The sequence below is a fragment of the Nilaparvata lugens genome, chromosome 8, assembly GCF_014356525.2.
Source record: "Nilaparvata lugens isolate BPH chromosome 8, ASM1435652v1, whole genome shotgun sequence".
In the NCBI taxonomy this organism is placed as follows: domain Eukaryota; kingdom Metazoa; phylum Arthropoda; class Insecta; order Hemiptera; family Delphacidae; genus Nilaparvata; species Nilaparvata lugens.
In genome coordinates this window covers 31,338,754-31,362,610 of record NC_052511.1, presented here as the reverse complement: position 1 = coordinate 31,362,610, position 23,857 = coordinate 31,338,754, and the positions used below count along the sequence as shown (strand labels likewise).

At 31.1% G+C, this 23,857-nt stretch overlaps 1 protein-coding gene across 37 annotated transcripts in view; it reads right to left on the bottom strand.

The window, feature by feature from the left end:
* Positions 1-4,028: 4,028 nt before the first annotated feature.
* LOC111046754 (CUGBP Elav-like family member 4) overlaps positions 4,029-23,857 on the bottom strand; it is a 433,104-nt gene continuing 413,275 nt past the window's right edge. For 21 of the 37 annotated variants that reach the window (XM_039434487.1, XM_039434499.1, XM_039434482.1 and 18 more), the window contains 4 exons: positions 23,704-23,709; positions 21,841-21,999; positions 18,654-18,842; positions 4,029-16,135 (listed from right to left, as the gene is read on the bottom strand). In XM_039434487.1, the coding sequence (XP_039290421.1) occupies positions 18,715-18,842; positions 21,841-21,999; positions 23,704-23,709 (293 nt within the window). In that variant the 3' untranslated portion in view covers positions 4,029-16,135; positions 18,654-18,714. Of the gene's footprint in view, positions 16,136-18,653; positions 18,843-21,840; positions 22,000-23,699; positions 23,710-23,857 lie in introns of all 37 variants that reach the window. The other 16 variants (XM_039434480.1, XM_039434494.1, XM_039434490.1 and 13 more) reach the window with 4 other exon arrangements.

Here is a 23,857-nt window from a genome sequence, read left to right as displayed (position 1 = left end):
GTAAATAGCTTATTACTTAGTTTAATTATTCAGTTGATTGTTCAATTATAAGTTATTTATTATCATTAATAATTACCGTAGCTATTAAGAATTGACGAGGCAGCTGTTCTAACAGTGTATAAGGTACTGTAAAAAAAGAATGATTGTAAATGCTGATAAATAAAATGAAATGTACTGTATAATTATAAAATAATGTACTAAATAATAGTTCAATTCAATTCAATTCAATTCAATTCAATTTATTCCACATGAAATTACAAATTTGTAAATATAGTTAAGCTACAATAAAGCAATAAATATAAAGATAAATTACTTTACTATTTTATTTAAACTTGTAACATTATTGAAAAGTGGAATCCCCCAAGAAGACTATACATCTGTGAATGGGGGAGAGTTCCTATGAGCAAGAATATAACAAAAAGTAAATTGAGTTTGAAATAGTTATAAGCAGAATAATATACATTCATAATACTAAGTTAACCTAACATATATGCTAGTATGATAGAGTGCAATCTACAGACTATTGCACTTCCCTACCACTGTTTTTGTGACCATTTGTAAAGAGTGCTTAAATGGAAAGAAAGAGCTAAAAAAAAAGAGCAAGAGGACTCAAGACTGTGACAATTTATTTATTAAATTGTAGAGATTTAAGAAGCATAGGAATGAAGTAAGCCCTCGGTTCCAGCCCAACCTATGCCAATCAACCATTTAAACAGCTTCCTTTTATACACCACATCGCTGCAGCTCTCAGCCTCCCTGATATCATTGGGCAAATTTCTATAGACGATTTGTGCTAGATAGTGAGGAGACCTAAGTTCTATTCCGTGATATAATTGAGGTGTTGAATATCCATGGTTATTTCTGTGTCGAGTTTGATAGTTATGTTGAATATTGCTGAGTAGTTCTGTAGTGTTTGAAATTTTAAAAATACAGGCAACAATTTGATTAAAGGAAAATATGTACTGTATATGACTCGATTCATCATCAATGATAAATAGTTGACCAAAGATTGAACCAAATATTTAAAACATTATTATATTTGGTGAAAGATTTAACCAAAAAAGAGTGTTTTTCGTTTGATTTATGCTGATATATTTCATTTTGTTTGCACTTGGACAAGCATTTGGCGGCAAACTTTAGTGAGGAGTCCATGTTTGTGGGTCTATAACCTGACAACAATAGGCGATTAGGCCACACCAGTAACAGGGCGTTTGGCGGGGATTATAATAAAATTATTGGAAAAGTCGCCCCCTACCGCTTGTCTATATAGACATTTTTATGAGAATGGAGGTTGAAAAAATGACCCTTGTGAATGATTATATTATATTAGACGTATAATATATTTGACTGTGTGTAATGAGGATATTATTTGTTATAGAGGATCCGTAGCTCATATACTAATGGATTTAAGTCAAGTGATTTGATATCAAAAAGTCAATAAAAAGTTATACAGTATTAATTTAGTATAATACTGATATTAATATAAAGTAGTATCAGAGAAAACTCCTATAATTAGAGAATTAGAATCCTTGCAAATACATGCAGATTGTTCTAAGTGTAAAGGTCTACTTATAAATCTCTCAACATTGTAAAATGATGTAAAAAATAAATTGAAGTGAGTGGAGAGCATTTTCAAAATTCTTTCAAGTTTACAACCTATGTGCAGTGTATAAGTTTCAATCAAATATAGCGATATGAATGGATTCTTGCTCCCTTGGTCACTTGCTCCTAAAATATACACTTACTTGGTAAACTCACTCATGAAACATCCGGTATATTATTATGAGAATTATGATTTTCTTACCTGTATGACGTATCCAAATTTCTGATAAAGATTTGGAAAAACGGAACATCTTCAGTCCTTTGATTTTTGCTGCACTGTTTGTGCAGCCTTTGTAAGAGCACACTGTAAATGACATCGCGGAAGCTCGATTATTCACATTGGCGAGTAACTTAGTCTCTTCACTTTTAGTCAATTGCTCGAGACCAAGACGGCAAACACGAAACTATCACAACGCAATCAACCATCCAGAAAGAGGTCAAACAGCAGATTGTCTTCAACAAGACAACAACCAGCCTGTAGCACCCCCAGCATAAGCGGGGCTTCAATAAACAAAAGCAGCATTTTCAAAGCTCAACACCCACCATTGAACGATTCTTATAATCAACCGTGACAAGTCCTTTCTGTGTGAAACACAAAATGCAATAGCCAAAAAGGTATCAGAGAAACGAAGTTCTCCATTATATTATAATGGTACGATACTCAGTTTTCAAAAAAGTGACCAGCACTGATGCCGACTCCATAAGGTCTGGGTAGGTAGGTAGGTAGGTAGGCTGTGGAGACCACCCAAAAAATATTTCGGGGGGGCTGAGTCCACAAAAAATTCTGATCAATTATATGGAAAAAACCCCTCCTCAGACCCCTAACCAATGAGCCCACACAAAGATTTTGATAAGTCGGCGCCCATTGTGGCCAGGGTATAAAAGTGATAAATTCAGAATCTTCATGTTGAAATGCATGTTAAACAGCTCATTAGTTAATAATAGTCCAGTTACGATAGATAGTGAAAAAGGGCAGTTTTGATAATTAGTTCCGAAAACGCAACATTTTTCGGGTAATGATTCTGGAGTATTGGATATCTTTACAAAAGTTGACCTTATAGAGCAAGTGAGAGAAAAATGAGTATATTGTGATTCCAGGCTATTAACTATGTATACAAACATCCTGCAAAAATTCAGCTTCAACAATATTATGGATAGGGTGACTTATGTCGTTTAAATGAATGTAATAATAGTAATACATCAGCTTCTTCTTCTTTTCTCATGTTATCTTATTCTCTTCATCTCCTACTTATTTTTCTTCATCTCCAAACTTATTTTTCTTCATCATCATGTTGTAGCTCTTCTTCTTTTTCTCCTTCTTCTGCTTCTTACTATTATCTTTTTGTCATCATGTTCTATTATCTATTCTTCTTCTTCTACTCAAAATCGTCATTTTATTCTTATCATCTACTCATCTTCTTCTTTTTCTTCTCCTCTTCTCCATCATTCTATTCTTCCTCTTCTTCTCCTTCTTATTTTTTCTTCTTCTCATTGGAGAAAGAGAAGAATGGGAAGGAGTAGCAAGATAGAAATAAGAAGTGGTAGAACATGAAGAAGATTAGATAGTGGAAGAAGAAGGAAGAAATCTTCTTCTTCTTCTAGGAGGAGGAAGAGAAAAAGAAGAAGAAGGAGGAGTAGCATATGAGAGAAATAAAAATTAGTGGATCATGAAGGAGGAGAAGAGGATAAGAAAGATGAAGATATACTATACAATAGTGGTAGACAATTATAAATATTTAGAAGATGATGAACTGAAAACTTCATATATTTTCTTCTTCTTCTTCTTCTCTTTTTCTTATTCCTTTACTTCTTCTTTACATAGCATTCTCATTCTTACAGAACACAGAGTAATATAAATGATACAGTCATGATTCAGCTGTGAGAATGTTGGGATGAAATGCAAAGAAAACAGAAGGCGGTTGAATAATATTATTATCACAATAGTCCTATAATTGCTTCACATGTTGACAGGTGTCTGGTGCCGAGTTGACTGTGTGTGTGCATCTGTGTGGTGTGTGTGTGTGTGATAGTGTCGAAGGAGTGAGGGGCGACTACCTGTCAGTGGAGTGGGTGATATGTTGTTGTGATGACAGAGTGCAGAAGGGGGGTGAGCGTGACCGGAGTAGGGTTCTGCGCGCTATCTACAATCTGGCAAAGGAACTACTCGATTACGCGTGAACAGAAAGTCCTATTCCGCTAGCCTTCTGTGCTATTATTAATTCTGTGGTAGTATATAATCAAAAGTATATAATATGGAAAAGTAAAGTTATTTTCATATTATTTCATAAGAGAATTGAAGAGATGAAGTGATCGTTTTTATAGTCTCACACATCGACAAAAATGTACCTAGCCATTGGAGTATTCGCTTTCGGTTTTGGGAGGGGGAAGGGAGGACATGATAAATAAATTCCAATAATAAGCTTCAATTATTTTTCAACTGTATTTTTATTCCTTTATAAAGATTGTATATTCAGAATTTGGACTATTTGAAATTTCAATAAGGTAATAAACAATATCATTGTTTTAAAACAGATAATGCAAGTTTAAATACTAATGTCGTTAAAGATAAGTACCATTTTGGTGCTAAAGACAAATTGAAAATTTTCACCAACATTATCTTATTGTTGAGGAGAATAGCCTTTCCCCCTTCACAGATCAGAACAGTCTAGACAATACAATTATCATAATCATTAGTACAGAGCAGTATAAGATCCTCACAAGACATAACAAGAGCAGGCTATCAATTATCATCTTTCATTGTGGTCCTCAAAATTTCAAATAGTACAAAACCTGGACTTTCAGTTGATAACAAAATAAATATTCGTGGAAAAATTTTCAGTTTCTCATTGATTTTTTTACCCTTTTTCTCAATAATCTTACAGTGATGACGGTTTCCAAAATGAATACAATAATTTTTGTGATACGGCTTCAGCATTTCTCATTATTTTAAAACTAATTAGATTGTTATATTTTTAATAATCATAATGATAGTAGTAGTAATAATAATAATAATAAAATTGTAGTTATGAGGATAATAAATTATGTTGATGCGATAATAATAATATCAATAAATAATTTCATATATGGATATATAAAATACAATAATAGATATATATTTTTGCGAATGAAAAAATCAAATTCAATTGATATCAAACTACTGATTATGTATTATCAAACTACCGCTAGAATGAGACCATCTATGTAGATGTTCAGGTTCCACTGTTTTAGATATCATAATATATAATGTATTTAGTTATTATCATTATGTTTGTCCTTTATACATGTTGATAATTTCATCTTTCAATCAAAACAATCGAGAAGAAAACAATGGAAGTCATTTATTGAATTCTTCCTCCTCAAATTTCCTTTTGCTAATATCCACTTAATTTAATACCGTACTTCTAATATAAAAATTTTCATATTTTAAGATATATATTTAGAATTTTAGAGAATAATTCGTACTTGATTTTATTTTCATTTTCATCGCTGAAATTATCTTTTAAAATACTTCTATTACTTTTATAATTAGTAATGATGAGTGAAAATGAGTTAAATTATGCATATGTACATGGAAACATGGCCTGTAAGACTTGGCTCCTGCAACAACTAACTAAAATTTTAGTAGTGACCAGACTAGGGTGCACACTGCACAGCAAATGTGCAACAATAAATAATTATATTAATGTTTAGATTTTAGCTTCAACCAATTCCTACACGTTTACTGATTTTAAAATTGTAGAAAATCGCTGAGGTAAAACGAATAATCCTTCATTATCATCTCTCTAATCTCTCTGTATGTGTGTATCTATCCGTTTAATTATTTATTCGAATCTAATAAATTCTAGAACGGCTAAATTTTACTTATATAGTTTATATAATTTTATAATATTTTTGTCTTAATAATAATTATTTTGACTATTGTAGTTATTGAAAAGAAATTACCAGGCGAAATCAATTTGTTTATATCGGTGACAGTAAGGTACATTCAGTCCAGGATTAGTTCCCGAAATCACTTTCAAATTAGCTGACTTCAAAGTCCGATCGATTCAATCAGTAAATCATCTTTGATCTTCTTTGAGTTTCAACACCAATCCAATGTCTAATCTCTACTGGGACAACTGATAAATAAAATCTTGGAGAAGTAGAATAAAGTGATATCACAACCCAAGCAAAATTGTACGGCACTTGCTGAGTTTAGCACCGGTGATCTTGTAATGCACTGCAAAAAATCACCATGATTTTTTTATTTCATCACGACAATAAAAATTCTACTTTCCTATCGGAGATAATATTTACACGTTGAACCAACTTTTTTCGCAAAACTACGATCTCCTAGAAAGAGAGAGGACAGTTAAACACTATTGAAAAGAAACCCAAAACTCAATTTATTTAGTAGTTATATCCCCAAATTTCGTCATTCGGATTTGGGGAGGATGTAAGATTTGAGCGCAATATGGATTAGTAACTGAGAAGCAGGTAACTTCAGATTAGTCATGGTGATTGAAACAGGCTAAGAAGGCCAAGTCTAGATGAATGATCATGAATGCTGTTGTGCTCATTACTCTGCTAATTATTTATTATGATATTTCAAAGAAATTCAATACCGTACTGTACGGTATTCTTCTAATGAAATTAATGAATCATGAGTTGACAGTGCTCAAAACTATAAGTATTTACCGAGAATAAAATGATATATTATGAAAGTTTCAATTTATATCCAATACGGTCGACGTTAATTTTATAGTGAAATGAAGTCATAAAAAAATTACAATATTATTGAATAGTTTATAAATGAAAGTTCTAAGAAACCGTTTAGAATTGTTATTAGAATACGCAGTTTGAACAATATTATATTGGTTCAACTTGAAAGATAATATTGTCAATGTTTTGAATAAATATGTTTCTATTCGAAAGATTGAAGTTTGCACTTTTGAAGGACTAGTCTGTTAAGCTGGCATTCGATTTCAATTTATATATGAAAAGGATGAGCAGTTTAATCACAATTTATTTTCATATTATAGCGATAGAATAATTTCTCTTGAATTCAATATGGTACCGGACAAGAAATTGAGAATACCGTGTGAACAATGGCAGATAACAATCAGCTTAAATTTTACAATATGCTAATCAGGAGAAAACTGAGCAGATTTTATGCTATTCTATTGAATACAAACAATGAAATCAATAATGTAAATCTAAACTATAATTTTATTCTTAGGAATCCCTGAACTTTATTAAACAATATTATCAACTAGTGGATGAAATGAAACATTTTTGAACAGAAACTTATTTTTCACAATAATTTTTCATGATTTTAAAACCAATTTAATATCTGAAGTGAACAAAAATTGTGGTTAACTTTGAGAATTTTTCCATTTTATTTAAAATTTGAGAAAAAGAAGACAGAAAAGAAGAGTAGTGGATATTATGTTTGCATTTTGAATATCATGTTCTCATCATCTCAACCATTGATTTGTTTTAATAACAATTTTATTTTACGAAAACTGATACAGATTCTGAACTGAATCAATTTTATTTTACGAAACCAGAATTCTGAACTGGTACATAGGATTCGGTGAGAACATAGGCTAACTTGCCTATAAAATTAATCTCAATGAATATTATTAAGAACTTCAACTCATTTGTTGTTATCATAGTTTTACTGGGAAAATTGACTCAACATTGTACCACTAATCTTCTAGTACAGCCTTCACTTTGAAGCTTAAAACCTGTGAAATCATAAATTTCGCGCATTACAAAACATATTTCGAAATGATCAGTTTCGTATTATATATATTTTTTAGGAATAAAACATATTTACAATTCAGTTAGGACTATAAATCTAACAAACTATATATTTATATATTTATATATGTATATAAAACTAAACGATTTTAGTTAGTAAAGGCTTTTTATCTTCTTAATTTCAATAATAATCACTAAAATTACAAGATTGATTTAAATAGATAAATATGATGTATGTATTGTGAGGCGAATACTTCCTATTTACAATGAATATGGTCGTTCAATTTGAATATAATTGTTTTTTGTTATCTTTGAAGTTCTAAAGCGGCAATTGTAACTAACAAATAACACAGATGCAGATGTTGAATTTTCACAAGCAAACTTACAATTTATACGAATTTCATTATTTTTTTTTAAATATTTTGTAGATAATAGATTTTTTAATAAAGTAGGAAGCCTACTTTTAACCCACTTTGTCAAATTTGTCAATGAATGAATTTATTAGCTTTCTATTCTAAAATCTGGAATGCCCTTAGTTCCAGTTATTCCAAATTTAGAGGAGTTAAAGAACAATTATGAATGTGATTAAGTTCAGGATATAAGAATTGAGATGGGGATACATGAATTGATAATGATAGTTACAATTCAGCATAAAAAGATCACATTTGAAGAGTTTCTTCAACAATGTATAATTAAATAGAGAAGTGAGAAATTATAGACTGAGACAGAATATCAAGTTAGTTGAATGTGTAATAAGCAAGATGCAGCTTGTAGATGAGAAACCAAACATGCAGTACCCTATATAGTATTTTGTAACAAAACTTGGAATAAACACGCATGTATTATTATCATTACCACTACTGTTTGGTTGACGTTGCATTTAAAAAAAAGATTAATAATATAATACTTCTCTCATACAATCATAATGAACAGTTGATACATTTTTGAGTACATTCAGGGTCTTTTCAGTGGGGATGAAACGATTAATTTGTGTTCTGATAAGTAATTCGTGATCAAACGAATTTGATCTTCCCAATCGTAATTCATATCAGGGAAACTAGATTTCAGTATTAAGACTTCTTAAACTTTGTGTTTCAGTAGATACTTGGAAATGAGAGCGATTAATTGTTATTTTGAACTCACTATCAGGATGAAAATCTATACTTGTCTCCATGGCCTGATGGAAATCAATAAATTATTTAAAAGTTATTGAAACAATAATTTCACTCAAAATTAACAATGGAACGTTAGGATAATTTTATTGTCTCCATTTTGAAAAAAGTCACATGAAGAAATTATTATAGTTTTATACATTTTTAAAAATTTTATTTACATATGAAAAAGTTTACCATTCATCCCTCCCTGTTCAGCAGTTGAAATAGACATTAAATAATTGCACTTTGACATTACATACTAATAACGTTTTCTTAAAAAAAATCAAACTGTAATACTCGAGAATTGATTCCAAATGTATTACTCAAAAAGCGAAAAGTTTAAGAAATCTTTCATTTTTAAGTTTCACTGGTAGTAGACACCTGCTATCTGGTCTTGTTTATATTTAGAAATGAAGCAGATATTCTTTGTTTTTGTAGGAATTCGCTTTCGCATATAGCCTCTTGTGATTTCGACTTTAAAGATTACATGTTTTGTATATTGAGTAATATTTGTAATAATAATAATGATCATGGATAAAATACTAAAATTTATTGACTAGTGGACAGTGCGAATAATAAAGTCAGCACTTGTTTCTTTATGCTCCAAGATGAGAATTCTCAAACTAATAGGCTATTTATTTACACCTGTGAAAAATCTACACTTATCAGTTATTTATAATTTATAGTAGTCAGTAATAATAGTAATTATAATCTTCTTCAGTATCTAATTTTTTCTTCATTATTTCAATTACATGGAGATATTGTTAAACAAAACATTTGAAAAATGATTGAGTCCTCACCGTTTATTCTAGAGGACAGCTTTTAACATAAATTTTCAATACCGTATTCATCTAAAAAGGAAATGCTAGTACATTCACGACAACAATGACCAAACATTTGAATTAATTTTCCTCTCATATTGGATAAAAACATACCCTGTATCGAAGCAAGAAATATCTCTTTCTTTGCTCTAGTTTAAATGTAATATATATTTTATATATAATATATATATTTAATAAAATGATTCTTCTCTCACGAATAATATTGTACAAAATGAGAATTATTTCTAATTGTATTTATAATGTATACATCGATAATAAATATTGATGCGATATTTACGATGAGAATGAGAACTCAGAAAACAAGCAATTTAAACAATGAAAATAAATTGACGATTTTCCCAGACGTGAGTATGAAAAGATCAACACAGATGATTTTCCAACTACGATAAAAATTGTTTAGTCCTTATAAGAGACATGTCATCAACAATATTACTAAGCAATCACCGCTTTGGGACTATATCTATACTATCGACGCTCTGTCTCTGTACACAGTAAAAGCTAGGGTAGAAAAGTCAGTCAGAAAAGATTTCAACACTATAAAAAACTTTTCTGAAATGTTTAATTCATAAAGGAAAACAAGACCTCAACAATATCAAGTCCTGATACAATAATTCAATTCTGTCAATTCAAACTTTCAATTTTCATTACCGTATTGAATAAATTAAAACACCACTAGATTAATTAATTTTTGTTAAAAAGTTACAAGATGAAGCTCATATAAATGTATTTTTTGTAATAATATTCATGATTAATCGTCTACTTATTTTGTTACTGATAAGACGTTTCCAGATCAGAGAATATAGTAGCAAATGATTGCATTCACTCATACTAATCATAATAATAAGATTATTAAATTCTAAATACAAAACTTCATTTGTTTCAAAATGAATGAAAGTCCTAATTGTATAATGCTAGTGATTATAATGTTAAAAAGCAGTTGCACTTACTTGATTAGAGGATTAAAGTCTTTATCAATAATTAATAAAAATATCATCAACAGTTACATCGATTAACTGATCGATTAATGAATAATATATAAATAAGTATTCAAATATTCAACATTATTTGTACAAATTAAACTATTACACTGATATCGATCATCAATAATAGTATATTTATAATAATCTCAATAAAAATTATTCGTGTTAATGCACCTGTTTGCAACGTAATTTTTAATAAAATACTTAGTATTGCACCGAAAAGTTTTGTTCCAATATGGGGCGAATAAAACAAAATTACAAATCTAAATCTGAAAAAATTAGAACATAAATTCTTTGTGATTGGTTGAAGTAAAGCTTCTGTTCTAAGTTCAAATAGAAAATTCATCTCAAATTAGCTAATTACATACTAAATTTATAAGTTTGAAGACACTACCCACTATGCTATTAGTTTCTCATTTTACAATTACAATGTAACATTAAATAATTAATCTAAAGTAGCAAGTTTGAGCATTATGGTTGCTCTTTGGATCTACCGACCTGTACTGCATCACACAGTGCAGCCCACTTCAGACAAGCTTTCCTTTCCCTTCTTGCGCTTAGCCTTTCCCTAATTACAATCAAAACAATGCAAGTGAGAAGTGAAATTCAAAAACTATCTACAATAACTGCCTTCTACGGATTATAATAACTAATACTACAATACTCGCGGTTATTGTTTGCATATCCAATGATTATGGAATACAAATCGAAAAAGGATTGAAAACTTCGATACCTAATTTATGATATTTGTTGCCTATTTGAAACTTCCATGCAGCTGAACTTGATCGGTATAAAGTGGAAAATTGGAATTAGAATCCATAAATTTTGCAATTGAATACAAAAAATGAATATGATTGTTCAGTGACTGATGGTGGGTGGTTCTTCAAAATTTAGAACCTTTCTTTTTTTAAATAAGGATTCTATTCAAATTTGATGAATTATTGTTCCTTTAGCCTTCAATATGGCGTAACGTATAGAAAGTGAAGTACTAATCAGTATTCAACTGAGTACGATATTTTTAATGCTGAAAATGTTTCATACAGTTACATGTCGAAGAACTACATTCCACAACAAGCCGTAAAATGTTAAGCATTCAATCGACATATTTGCTAAATCAGATTCAATTAAGATTGTTTTACTTATCCAGTTTTAAAATCGGAGAGAGATCATACAAGCACAAATGTGAGCTTTTTTCAAAACCAAAACTAATAATATTATATAATTTTATAATATTTCTTATCAATTCAATCAAGTTAGCTACATGATGGAAGTATTATTAAGTAAATAAATGAGGATTGAATAAAGAATAGTATCAAAACTGAACGAAATGTCAGAACCTACGGTACGAAAAAATAAAAGCCTAATAATGATCAGAAAATTTTTGAACAGAATCTCGTTCCGAAACAAATTTTGGTTGGTAACTTATCCGATTCTTTCACTTCAGACCAGAGTCAATGATAACAATCTACACATATATTATCTTACAGCTAAAGTTTTCAACTAGAAAAGACTATTTCTCCTACACATGGCACCTATACTAGCTAAAGAAATATATATTATATATACCCTTGCCTACAAGTTCCAGGTTTCAAAATTATTCTCATCATATTATCCGTGTGAATGATAAGAAAAATTCGGAATATTTATTTGGCTTGTGTTCAGGCACATACAGTAGAAGTATGTACGTCTACACAATTTGACAATAAAGAATATTGACATTTTTATAGTCATAGTAAATTATGGACTCGAAATAGTATTTACAAGCTATACGTTTCTCATTCATAAAAATATATATTACAATTGTGCCTTTGGTTTAACAGCTAGAAATCATGTAAAGCTTGTTGGTTGGCTGATGGGTTCTGTAAAGTTAATTATCGTTATTTAGTGTAACATCTAGAAACATTCATATATTGATCCTCCCTAAAGTAGGCCTATGTTGCATTACACATTAGATCATGCGCTCAAATGAGATGTGTGTCGTGTGTGAGTATGTACATGACTAGGCATCCTTATCACTTACTGATAAGCGTAATAAATTATTCAGACCACCAACATTGCAACTTTCTCAGCAGTAGAGAAACTTAACACAATTGAATGAGTTTACAAGAGTTCATTTAAATTTTTCAAGTACACGGTAATTCGATGCAGTTTTGGGTATTTCATTCTCATAGTTGAGAATAAGTGGTCCCACAGAGCAGCTATATTCACTACGATATTTCGCAAATTATGCATTATTATTTATCAGTGGTTCTTATTTCATTACAATTCCCCCAAAAATATCTACAAGTTTTTCATTTAGTATCGTACTCCTCGTAAAAAATTAAACCATCAGTTCTCATCTAGTGAAAATGTTCTTATTTTACTTGGTCATGAAAAGAAGTAGATTTGAAAAGTGAAAAAAATCATCAACAGGATGAAATTCACAATAAAAAATCTGATGATGTATCAATGAGCGATGAATTTTATGTATCATTTGATCACCTCAACAAATTCAGAATATTACCTCAAGTAAATGTCTGATACTCCAAGGACACTTTATAACCTATTGAAGGCAATAACTTTCTATAAAGGACACTTGCTAAGTGAAGTATTTTACTTTAACTTTGAAATTCTTATTTTTTAAGGTATCGATATTCATAGAAAATTACATTAAAAAAAAATTCTGTGAGTTTATGAGGTAATTTCATCGAATATCTTGAGAATACTATTGAGCGCTCCAGTAATTACCGCAGAAGTTAACTGATAATCCAAATTTTGAAAAATTGAGCGCTAAATTTAATATAAATTTTACGTTTAGTTAATTGAATTGAAATAATGTTATTTGATAATATTGAGAAAGTTTGCAATTAATCCCACACATCTCATTTTCGCCTTATTGTTTTCAAATAAATTAAGTAATATATTAGACATAGAAATCACAGAGAAAACCATATAAGGCTGTGAAAGACAGACACCATTAGAAAAGATTAATTGTGTTCAATATCTCATTTTGATAGGGATAAAGTATTTTCACTGTTAATTTCAAAATTCAGATTCATACTGTTTCTGATTGTTAATTTACTTTGATTGTTTTTGAGTTTATTTACTCAAGAATATTTCACACCTATTAAATATATTTCAATACTTATCAAGTAAGTAATGATGTTACGTAATGGAGAATGAACTTCTATCTGAATTTCTGTTTTTAGTTTATTCAACAACAATAATTCCATCTGTGATATTAACTTTGTTTTTTAATTATATAGACTATATTACATGTATATTGAGGTGACATTTGTAATGTATTTATGATGTGTATTGTTTGATGAAATGTTCATGACCTGTGTTAATATTGTATTATATACGATGCATAACATGAAAAATAAAATTGAATTTTGAATTGAATATCGGTAACTATAAAAACTGAAAACGACTAGAAATATGACTAGAATAAGGTATATTGAGATGAGTAGGCCTATACATCTTATTGTAAATTGATGTCAGAGATATATATTTGTGGAGAACTAAGTTTTTTTTAGTACAAAAGACCAGTTCAGAAAAAAATTGAATAAAATAATATTTAAATTTTTTTTTACTAATTCTCACTAAAAATGAATGTGCGATTTGGATTGATCACAGTTATTCGGTAAGGTTCAAATTTGACTAAGAATGTCACAATCATTATCTTGAAAATGTTATTTCTTTAATGCCTTGAATTTTGGGAACTTGGATGAAAAATGAAGAAATTGTTCTCTATCGATAATTATACTGCAGTTTACACCTTGATCTGAAATTCAAATGATGCAAAGAACAGTACGAATGTACGAGGCAGAATGGAATTTTTACTTCCTTTTTCTGTACTCTATAATAAATTATCCTAATAAGGTTTAGTCATCTAATTTTGGTGCTTTATGAAGCTTTATTTTGTTGGTCTTTCTTGCATAGCTTGAGGAGAAGTAAAATTCCTACTATCTGCTCTTATTAAAAATATATTATCCCTATCAATGATTGGTTATTGAACAACAAATCGGAAACAAAATGTAAACTTTTAAATCTATACACTTACTGCATTATAATGTACACATGACTAACACAAAATACAACACCCTGTACAGATATATTGTAATATTATATCATTATTTATATTATACACTCGTATATATGTGATGACAGGTATTTTTACATAACAATGAAAAATCACAGCCCCAGAGGAATACAATTTGATAGAGAAAAACTACATCGATTTGTGGCTCCCTTTACACCTCATAAAAAGAGACATAGAAAATAAATGTTTATCACAACACTTGATTAAGTTTACAAGAACCCATCCAGCCGTTACCTTTGCCTAAAGTTAGTAGCATTTAGCCTCAAACAATTGAATAATAGATGGTTATCGTGCTAATAATATAAGTGACCAAACAACTACTGTACTGATAAACTGTCGACTAGTTGCTACTCCTTTGTCCTTTCGCTGTAGTAGTAGGTGATTATCAAATATTAGTTTAATTATTTCAACGATCGATTAGAGATATCGATATATCGAACGAGTTTGTTGTCGATTATCGTAACAAGGATCGCAAACAGAAATGCTTTACTGGTACGTTATGTATAGCTATTATAATAACAATATAATATTATCAACACATTATCTTAATTATTCTCTCATCTACCAATGCTGCTTTTACTCTAAATACAGAGTATAAAAATGTCACATTATCGCACTATGAAAATACTCGTTAAACATTTAAGCCTATATTGTAAAAAACATGCTGCTCATCGTACATTTATTATTAATAATACTATATTGGTCAACATTAATTATACAAAAGTTAGTCTCCCTGTATGTTGATAAACTGTTTACTCGCATAAAAAGAGTAGCTTTGAAGGTCACTGGACGAGTAACGACAAATGTAGCCGCCTTCACTTAGAATGCTCCTTAAACCTACTAATATTCATTTTCAGCTGATTTATAGTCTAATTATGAAGCCACAGGCCACAGAAAAGCGTGAGGCAGTTAGGGGACAAACTGATAACTATATAATTCTTTGTACAAACCCAACACAACTTTTCTCAATAATTATAAAAGAGGAATAACTACTACCAACTATACTAATTTTTAGTAATGAGTACCAAAGTTTCAACTGTGAAATAATCCTTGCAACAATAAATTTTCCAAAACCTAAAAAGAATCTCAAATGATTCTGATAGAAGATATTCAATTATAATGAGACACAACTACCTATGTGACTTATAGAATAATTATAGTAGTTAATATATATTACACTATAAATTTTCTTAATAGTTTAGTTATCTTGTAATGGATATATAATAATATTTGTCGATCAAATAAGATTAGTCATGTAAATATGAGAGCGTGTGTTTGTGTTAGTTACTTGTCATTAGTAATCAATACTTTATATTATAATATTATTCTCATAACTGAGTTATTTTTCAGGGTTAGTCTTTGCAACTTGACTAGATGATTAGGACTAGTGAAGTGTAATTAATTAATCCACACTGCATTGGTCATGGTCCAGGCTTCGAACAGAGTCCTAGAGGCATGTCGTCACATTATTAGTGATGAGTGAGCAGGTTGTGGTTCCCTGGCTGTCTTCTGCACTGGATTTCCCGCGCATTTAAGTGCGCCGGCGCGAAACTGCACTGAAAGTGTCTCTATTTGTGGTCACCCTGTGGCCGTTTCAAGGAGTAGTGAGGCGGGAGAAACCAGTGGCGGCAGTTACGACAGCTGAGGGGTGGGCGGCTCCAAGCACCGCTTAGTAGCCAGTTCTCGTGATTGAGGTTGATGAGTAGTTTCTTACCTGAAACCTAGATCCTGTCAACAAAAAATAAAACCATTCGTTTATTAATAACTACCGTATAAACAGGCTATTATTGAGATTTTACAAAATTATGTAGGCTATTCTTATTTTTATTCATTAATAATTAAGACTTATTAATTATGAGAATAAGCCTTAGAATAGAATAAGAATAGGTTAAGAATAGCCTACATAATTTTGTAAAATGTTATTATCAATCTTTCTAAAACTGTGAACACTGACATCATGTCTACTCATAGTTCTGTGAACAGTAGTCCTCGCGCAGTTATAAACCACAGCCTCCTCTAATACTGTCCATCAAAATAAATGCTATCATCTGTTGTAAACAACCCTTATCATCAAAAGCTAATTTCCTACAAGACATACTGGCAACTGGTCAGCCCGAGTTGAAAGCAGAGAAAGGTTGAGAGAAAATACTGTTACTTTGTGCCGGCTGCCGGTTGCAAAAAAGCCGGTTAAATTTTAAGAGTACCAATCAGAGAAGCCGTCTTTTCTAAAAGGCCTTGTCTGATTGGTTCTTGTAAAACTAATCACGGTTAAAATTTCACCAGTTTTTGTGCAACCGGGCCTTTGAGTTATCAATTTCATGCAATTAATAACCCACTTGACAGCTGATTTATTATGAATAATTCTATAGTATGATTTTCACGGTAATACTGGTGTATGAAGGAAAATCTTTACCTTTTATATTATCCTTAAAATGCCAAATTTCAATAAACCTTACAAATACATCGACGCCAATTCAAGAAAGAACATCCCTGTCAAATTTCATGGAAATCTATTGCCACGTTTAGCCGTAAAGGTGGAAAATATATACATAGAAACATACGTGAGAACATACATAAAGAGAAATGCAAAACTGTCGATTTGATTCTTAGTTATGTTTATCTATTTATTTATTTATTCACAATGGAGACAACGGGGTTCCCCAAATAAGTCTCCGTTATAATGTCTAAAAATTGTACAGATACAAATGAAAAAACACAATGAAACAAATGACTCACTTAATGTCATCACTCCGCTCGGACAATTAATGTAACTACTTTAGTAATCATTGCATTAGAATAGAATAGAATCTTTATTGCAGCAATATCTGAGGTCATCAGATACGATACAAGTGTCAAATATATACAACATGATACATAATAAAAATATATCACATCAGTAAGTTACACTATCAGTACCCTATGATAATGTCACCTGATTTTCAACCTATAACCGAATATTCCTAGCTAATGTATAAAAATCTTCAATCTTGTTTAAAGGGTTAGCTGCTAAGAAACGTTTCATATGAATTTTAAAAGTTCCATTCTCCATATTTCTAAGATCTTCAGGAAGTGAATTAAACAATTTTATTGATAATAATAGAAATGTTTTTTGTGCACTAGAATAGGTATACCGATAAGTAGTCAAATTACCCCTACGGTATTTCTAGTGTTATGGCTATGAACTACCCCCTGCTCCACTTCTCCAAATTCTCCTTAACATAAATAAGGCTCTGTTGAACAAATATTGAAGGGTAGAGTCAATATTCCCAGAATTTTAAAATGCTCATCACACTGTGCTCGCTTAGAAAGCCCACAAATCAGTCTGATAGCCTTTCTCTGTATTCTAAAAAGTCTACCACTGTAAGCTCTGGAACCCCAAAGTATGGTGCCATATGACAGATGAGAATTGATGTAAGCGTAATAAATCACCTTTAAAACATCCAAACTGACATAATATGACCTCAGTTTTCTAATTAAAAAGACTCCCTTATTCAGCTTGCTAGCAACAATGTCAATATGTTGGTCCCAGCAACTAAGGCAAGTGTCAAGTGCAGAAACTTTGCCTCTTTCTCCTAATTCATAGTCAGTCTTCTATTATAACTGATAGTCAAGTTCTGAACTTTATCAGAGTTAATGTTATTAGGAATGCTCGCAGTTTGAAGAGAAAAACTCACTAGTCAAGTTTTGCATAAAATCCAATTATGTATGGACAGTAACACAAGAGAAATATTAATTGATAGAAAAATTATTCCATGAAATAGAAAAAGTTGTTTTTGATTTCTGCTTATCTTGCATTTTGTAATACTAATAAAGTAAATAGGTTTTGAACCTAATATAATATTGGATTAGTTACATTTATAATTGATTCTTCAACATATTCTTCTGGTTGCACGTTGCATGTGCTTCTATTGAATTCAACCGTGATCAACTGCCATTAAATGACACCAGAGGAAATGAGAGACATAATATGATATAAATAAAAATAAAAATCTAAGTACCCTTTTCAAAATTATTTAGTCACTAAAGGTTAGTCAATAAATAATTTTAAAAAGGGTACTTGAATTTATATTTTCATTTATATTCAAAAGTAGTCTAAAGAGAAAAATGATGTATGAGGTGAAAATGAGATGACGTATTTGAACAACGGTTAGTCACGTTTGAATTAAATGGACATACGTGCGACCGGGCCTGCAGTTCTAGAAAATAGTTGATGGGTGAAAATAGAAGATGGTTTAGTTAGACGTACCAGCATTAGAAGCAGCATAGAGACTGCTGCTGCTGTAGTGCTGGGTCTCGATAACAAGGGGTTAGTAGGGACGGTTAGCGTCCTTGGGTCTCTTCAGCTGGACCTTCAGGCGCTTCATGCCGATCTGGAAGCCATTCATCGCCTGGATCGCCGCATGTGCGCTCGCCGGGTTGTCGAACGACACGAAACCTGAACCAACAAATCTCATTAATCGATTAAATTACACTCATTAAGCTACGTTTACACTATGTATCTGGAGAGCTATATAGCACAGCTACGATATATAACATTTGAGCTACATTTAGCTCTGTCAGCTACATATAGCTCTGCTATAAGTAGATTTAACGCTAATTTTATGTAGCAGAGCTATATATGTAGCTCTGCTATATGTCAATTTTTGTTTATAGCAGAGCTACATGTAGCTGCTCTGTCCTTGAAGGGAGGCTGCCGCAGCTGTTTAATGTCTGCTGGGTTTACACCAGATATCCTTTACTCATTTGTTTTCAGAGTGCTAGTTTGCGCATTGAGAGCATGTATTTTTGATTTATATAATATTGTGTAATGATGGAGAGTGAATTTGACTGGAATAGAGACAAAATTAACCAATATATTCTTTTTCTTCTCTGTGCTGCCATTTTGATGACATTACTTGTAGCAGAGCTCCATAGAGTTTGGAATAAACCAATATTCACTGCTCAGTTCCCAGCCAGATGCCGAAGAAGAAGGTAGTTCTTGCAGCAGCCGCTGCTTTCGCCGCAGCTACTGTGATACTTTCAGCACAGAGAAGAGAAAGAAGATATTGGATAATTTTGTCTCTATTCCAGTCCAATTCACTCTCCATTATTGCACAATAGTATATAAATAAAAAATAAATGTTCGCAATGCGCAGTAACCTACTATCACTCTGACAACAAATGAGTACAGTATATCTGGTGTGAACCCAGCAGGCACTGAACAGCTGCAAACAGCAGTAAACAGCTGCGGCAGCCTTCTTTCAAGGACGGAGCAGCTACATCTAGCTCTGCTACTAGTAGTTCTGTGAACAGTATACCTCGCGCTCAGTAAGTTACATTGACCAGTTGTTATGTTTTCTCAAAAATTAATAAATAATTTATCAATTTGAAATGTGTAGAAAAAATCCTAAATAAACATAGTGCTTTTTGTTCTATCGTACCGTGACGTGTCGTCCCGGAATGTGAGTGTGAGCGCTGTTATCAGGTCTAGCTGCAACTGTCTACAACGTTGATGGAAAGATACATTTTCAATATGTTCGATGTTTTTGAACGGGTAGTATTATAGTAAACTGTCTACTAACGTTGATGGAAAGATACATTTTCAAGATGTTCGATGTTTTTAAACGGGTAGTATTATAATCCACTAGACAGCTGATTTATGATGAATAATTCTATAGTCTGATTTTTACTCTAATATTGGCGTTTGAAGGAGGCTCCTTTTTCCTTTTATATTATCCTTGAAACGCAAAATTTCCAAAAACCTTGTATATACGTCGACGCGCAATTTAAAAAGGAACATACCTGTAAAATTTCATGAAAATCTATTACCACGTTTCGCCGTAAATGCGCAACATAGAAACATATAAATATTAAGAGAAATGCCAAACCGTCAACTTGAATCTTAGACCTCACTTCGCTCGGTCAATAAACAAAAATTGACATGTAGCTCTGCTACAAATAGCTCAGATTCTCTTTGATGTTTACCGACAATTTTGGATAGCTCATTTTCTGCTATGGAGCAGATCTACAGTGCCACTTTTTGAACTTGTAGCAGAGCTCCAAGCCACATATCTCTGCCACATAGTGTGAACCTAGCTTTACACACAAACCTTAGATGCTTATTATATAAATATTATAAGCTTATCAAGGTTTTTAGAGAAGCAGTTGGCTCTGTGGTCGCACCGATAAGCTATCTATAAGATAAGTTTGGCTCCAAGCGTCTGCTATTCCTGTTGTAAGGGTGACCACGTGTAGAGCCGACCCCTCTGAATATTATTATTTATGAGTATGGAATCAATAAATTATCTATTATAATTTTAGTTTTACACTATGTTTATTCATGTACATTGCAATTTGTTTTTGTTCCACTATGTGTCTCATTGGACTCAGTAGGAATTATCATGTTTTATAAATAAATAAATCACCAGTGGTACCGTACAGAGTCCACCTTAAGTTAGTTGTAGGTCCACTCATTTTTTATCATCATCATAAGTCTCATCACCCCAGGCACAAGCCTGAAGCTCATGTGGACAACACAAAAAGCAAGACAATTTTTTAGAGTGTGTTGTATGAATTGGAATAGGAAATTTATAAGCTTCAGCCTGTTGTTCTTATCTGCAAGTGTTATTATTGTAATCATGAAAATAAATGAAAATGTAAAAGCTTCAGCCTACTGCTCTTAACCAAAAGTCTTATTATTTTACTCAATATAAATAAATAATGAGACTGAGATACCTTACTTCAACAAATTTTCAACTGTGAAACTAATTTGATTTCACCAAGTAGCTTTTTGTTTTTGCTAAGCATGATAATCACATGAGCCTTGGGATTGTGCGAGGGTAATGGGTGGTATGTTGATGAAAATGAGATATGAATTGACTTCTAGTTTTCTAAGGGACACCTAATTTAGGTGATCGATTAGATATAACTTGATTAGTTATAATTTGAATACCGTACCTTTCGGTTTTCAGCAACTTTGCCCCGCACTCTGGCTAATAATCCAAGCGGGAAGTCAATTTATATCAGATATATTAATGTATCTTTATTTGATTTGATTAATGTACTTCGATTTGATTTGAGTTTAGTTCCTTGTATTCATTGAATAAAGAACAATATTTGAATAGTGATCACATCCCAAGTCTATGATTCCGGAGTGGAAAGCTGTGATGTTATTTTTAAAAGAGTGTAGTCCTTTTATCCTTTGTAGTAGCCCTTTTATCTAGTGTAATGGAAGTATAATATTATCTAGAATTCACAAAATGAAGATACTGCTTCGATTTAATTTTGTATTATGGAAATATACACTGAAGGACTCGAGTAGTTTATTCTGGAAATCTAATTCACTGATAACGGGTTGCCATTCAATTTATAGAAGAGCTCAATTGTATTTATTTGAATAAAAATGACTAGTTTTATGAAATAGAATTCTAGAGTTAATGAATATTTGAACTTACCGAAACACTTGCTCTGGTTTGTTGCCCGGTCGATAAATACTTTAGAGCTGATGACATTGCCAAACGGGAGGAACATTTGCATCAATTCGGCATCTCCAAACTCCTGGGGCAGGTGGTAGATAAACAGGTTGCAGCCCTCTGGACCTGAGATTGAACAACCTGAAAGGTTAATGCTGAACAATTAACGCGAGATAAATCAGTCATCGTGACTTCTACTGTTTCCAATGATCTCATAACATACAATAGGCTAACAAGCCTTTCAATATTATGTTAATGAGTCATTTAAAATATGAATTCTATATAACTTGAATTTCTCATTCATAAAATACAGCATTGTAGGCTAAAAAGCCTTTGAACTATGATTCATTCAAAAAATATATTCAACACTAATATTTACCAATTCACTTGAGGATTCTGATAACTCATATCACTTGAGGATTGTTATACAACCTCAATAATAATCTTCATAAAATATTTAGAAAACAAGCTCATAGGCGCCTATAGATTTTTTGTTACTTAGTTGCAAAAGGTTTCTATCATAAATATCATACCATAGTGGAACAGATAACATGTTCAAAAAAGTATCAACATTCAAACCTTCAACATAATAATATTACACATTCCAATTTCAATAAAAAGGATTAAGAAGGCCTATTAATTAGGCCGTTAATATATTCATTCACAGTTGCCAATCAATGATGATATTTTCATGTTTAAAATCTGTAACATTTGTAATGATCTCAGTTCTGAATATTATAGTAGTTGTTTTTCTGAATACAGTAGTGCAGTAGTAGTGTGGTAAACACCAAATGCATCTTAGTATAGAGGCCTGCCTGTCTTATGACTGCAAAACTTGATTCACAACTAGAGTGCAAATTCACTCCTGAATTGTTTCAAGTAATGTACCAACTCTCAAGAAAATTGTGTCAATTTTTTCCAAATTTGACTTGAAGAATTGAATTTTGTTTTAAGACCTCATCTTATATTTGCAAACAAATGTTTGAATACAATATTGTTGAGATCTTTGACTTAGATCAGAGGTGACTGATTTTTTGCGTTTTCATAAAATAATCTTCAATTAATACTAAAATGCATCACTATAATAGTAAGAATTTGTATGAGTACTAATAATCTGAAATTCATTGTCCGATACGATTGCTAATTGACTTCAAAAGATATTAGTTTTTTAAAATTGTTTCAAACTGGAACATAGTTTTCCAGTTTACTGTAGAAAAATGATTAATTATTTCCATCATGACAAATGAACATAATAATGAACTGATAAATAGAGTTAACTATAAGAGTAGGTCGTTGATCACAAAACTTTAAAGTTCTTGGTTGAATGATGTTTAATTATTATTACTCATACATTTTCATAATAAAACTCATCAATATTCATGCAGATAACTTGAAATCTAAAAATATGAAAATAGAATTCTCATTTGAGAGAGATAACGAAATTTGGTTGAGAGAATTCTTTTCACTCAACCAGACAATTACTTCATAATAAGTAGCAAATTCTTCAGGTACTTGAAAAATGCATTATTATTAGAATATATAAATATTGGTTATTGTAATTTGATATTAATGATCCGTCAATAAGGATAGGATCCAACACATTTGAATAATTTGATCAATGTTTTTTTCAAAAATGAATGCATCAAATTTGATAGATTATATTGAACTCTCCTTTTATCAAAATTAATTATCATGTCATTGTATTGTACTCATTTTCTATAACAGCAGAAACATAGCAATGTTATAAAAGCATATATATTCGATCTATCAATGTTATCAATCTTACTATAAAATATATTTATTATAAATAAAATGAAAAATATTGCTGAAAAAATGATTACCTACTTTTAGCTTAGAGAATCAATATGAAGCGTGAAATATAAAGCATTACGTATATAATTAGAGTGGTATGATGAACGTGATAAATTCAAAAGAATTTTCTCAAATATATAAATCTTGCATACATATAATAAACTAGACATCTAGCATCATAATATAT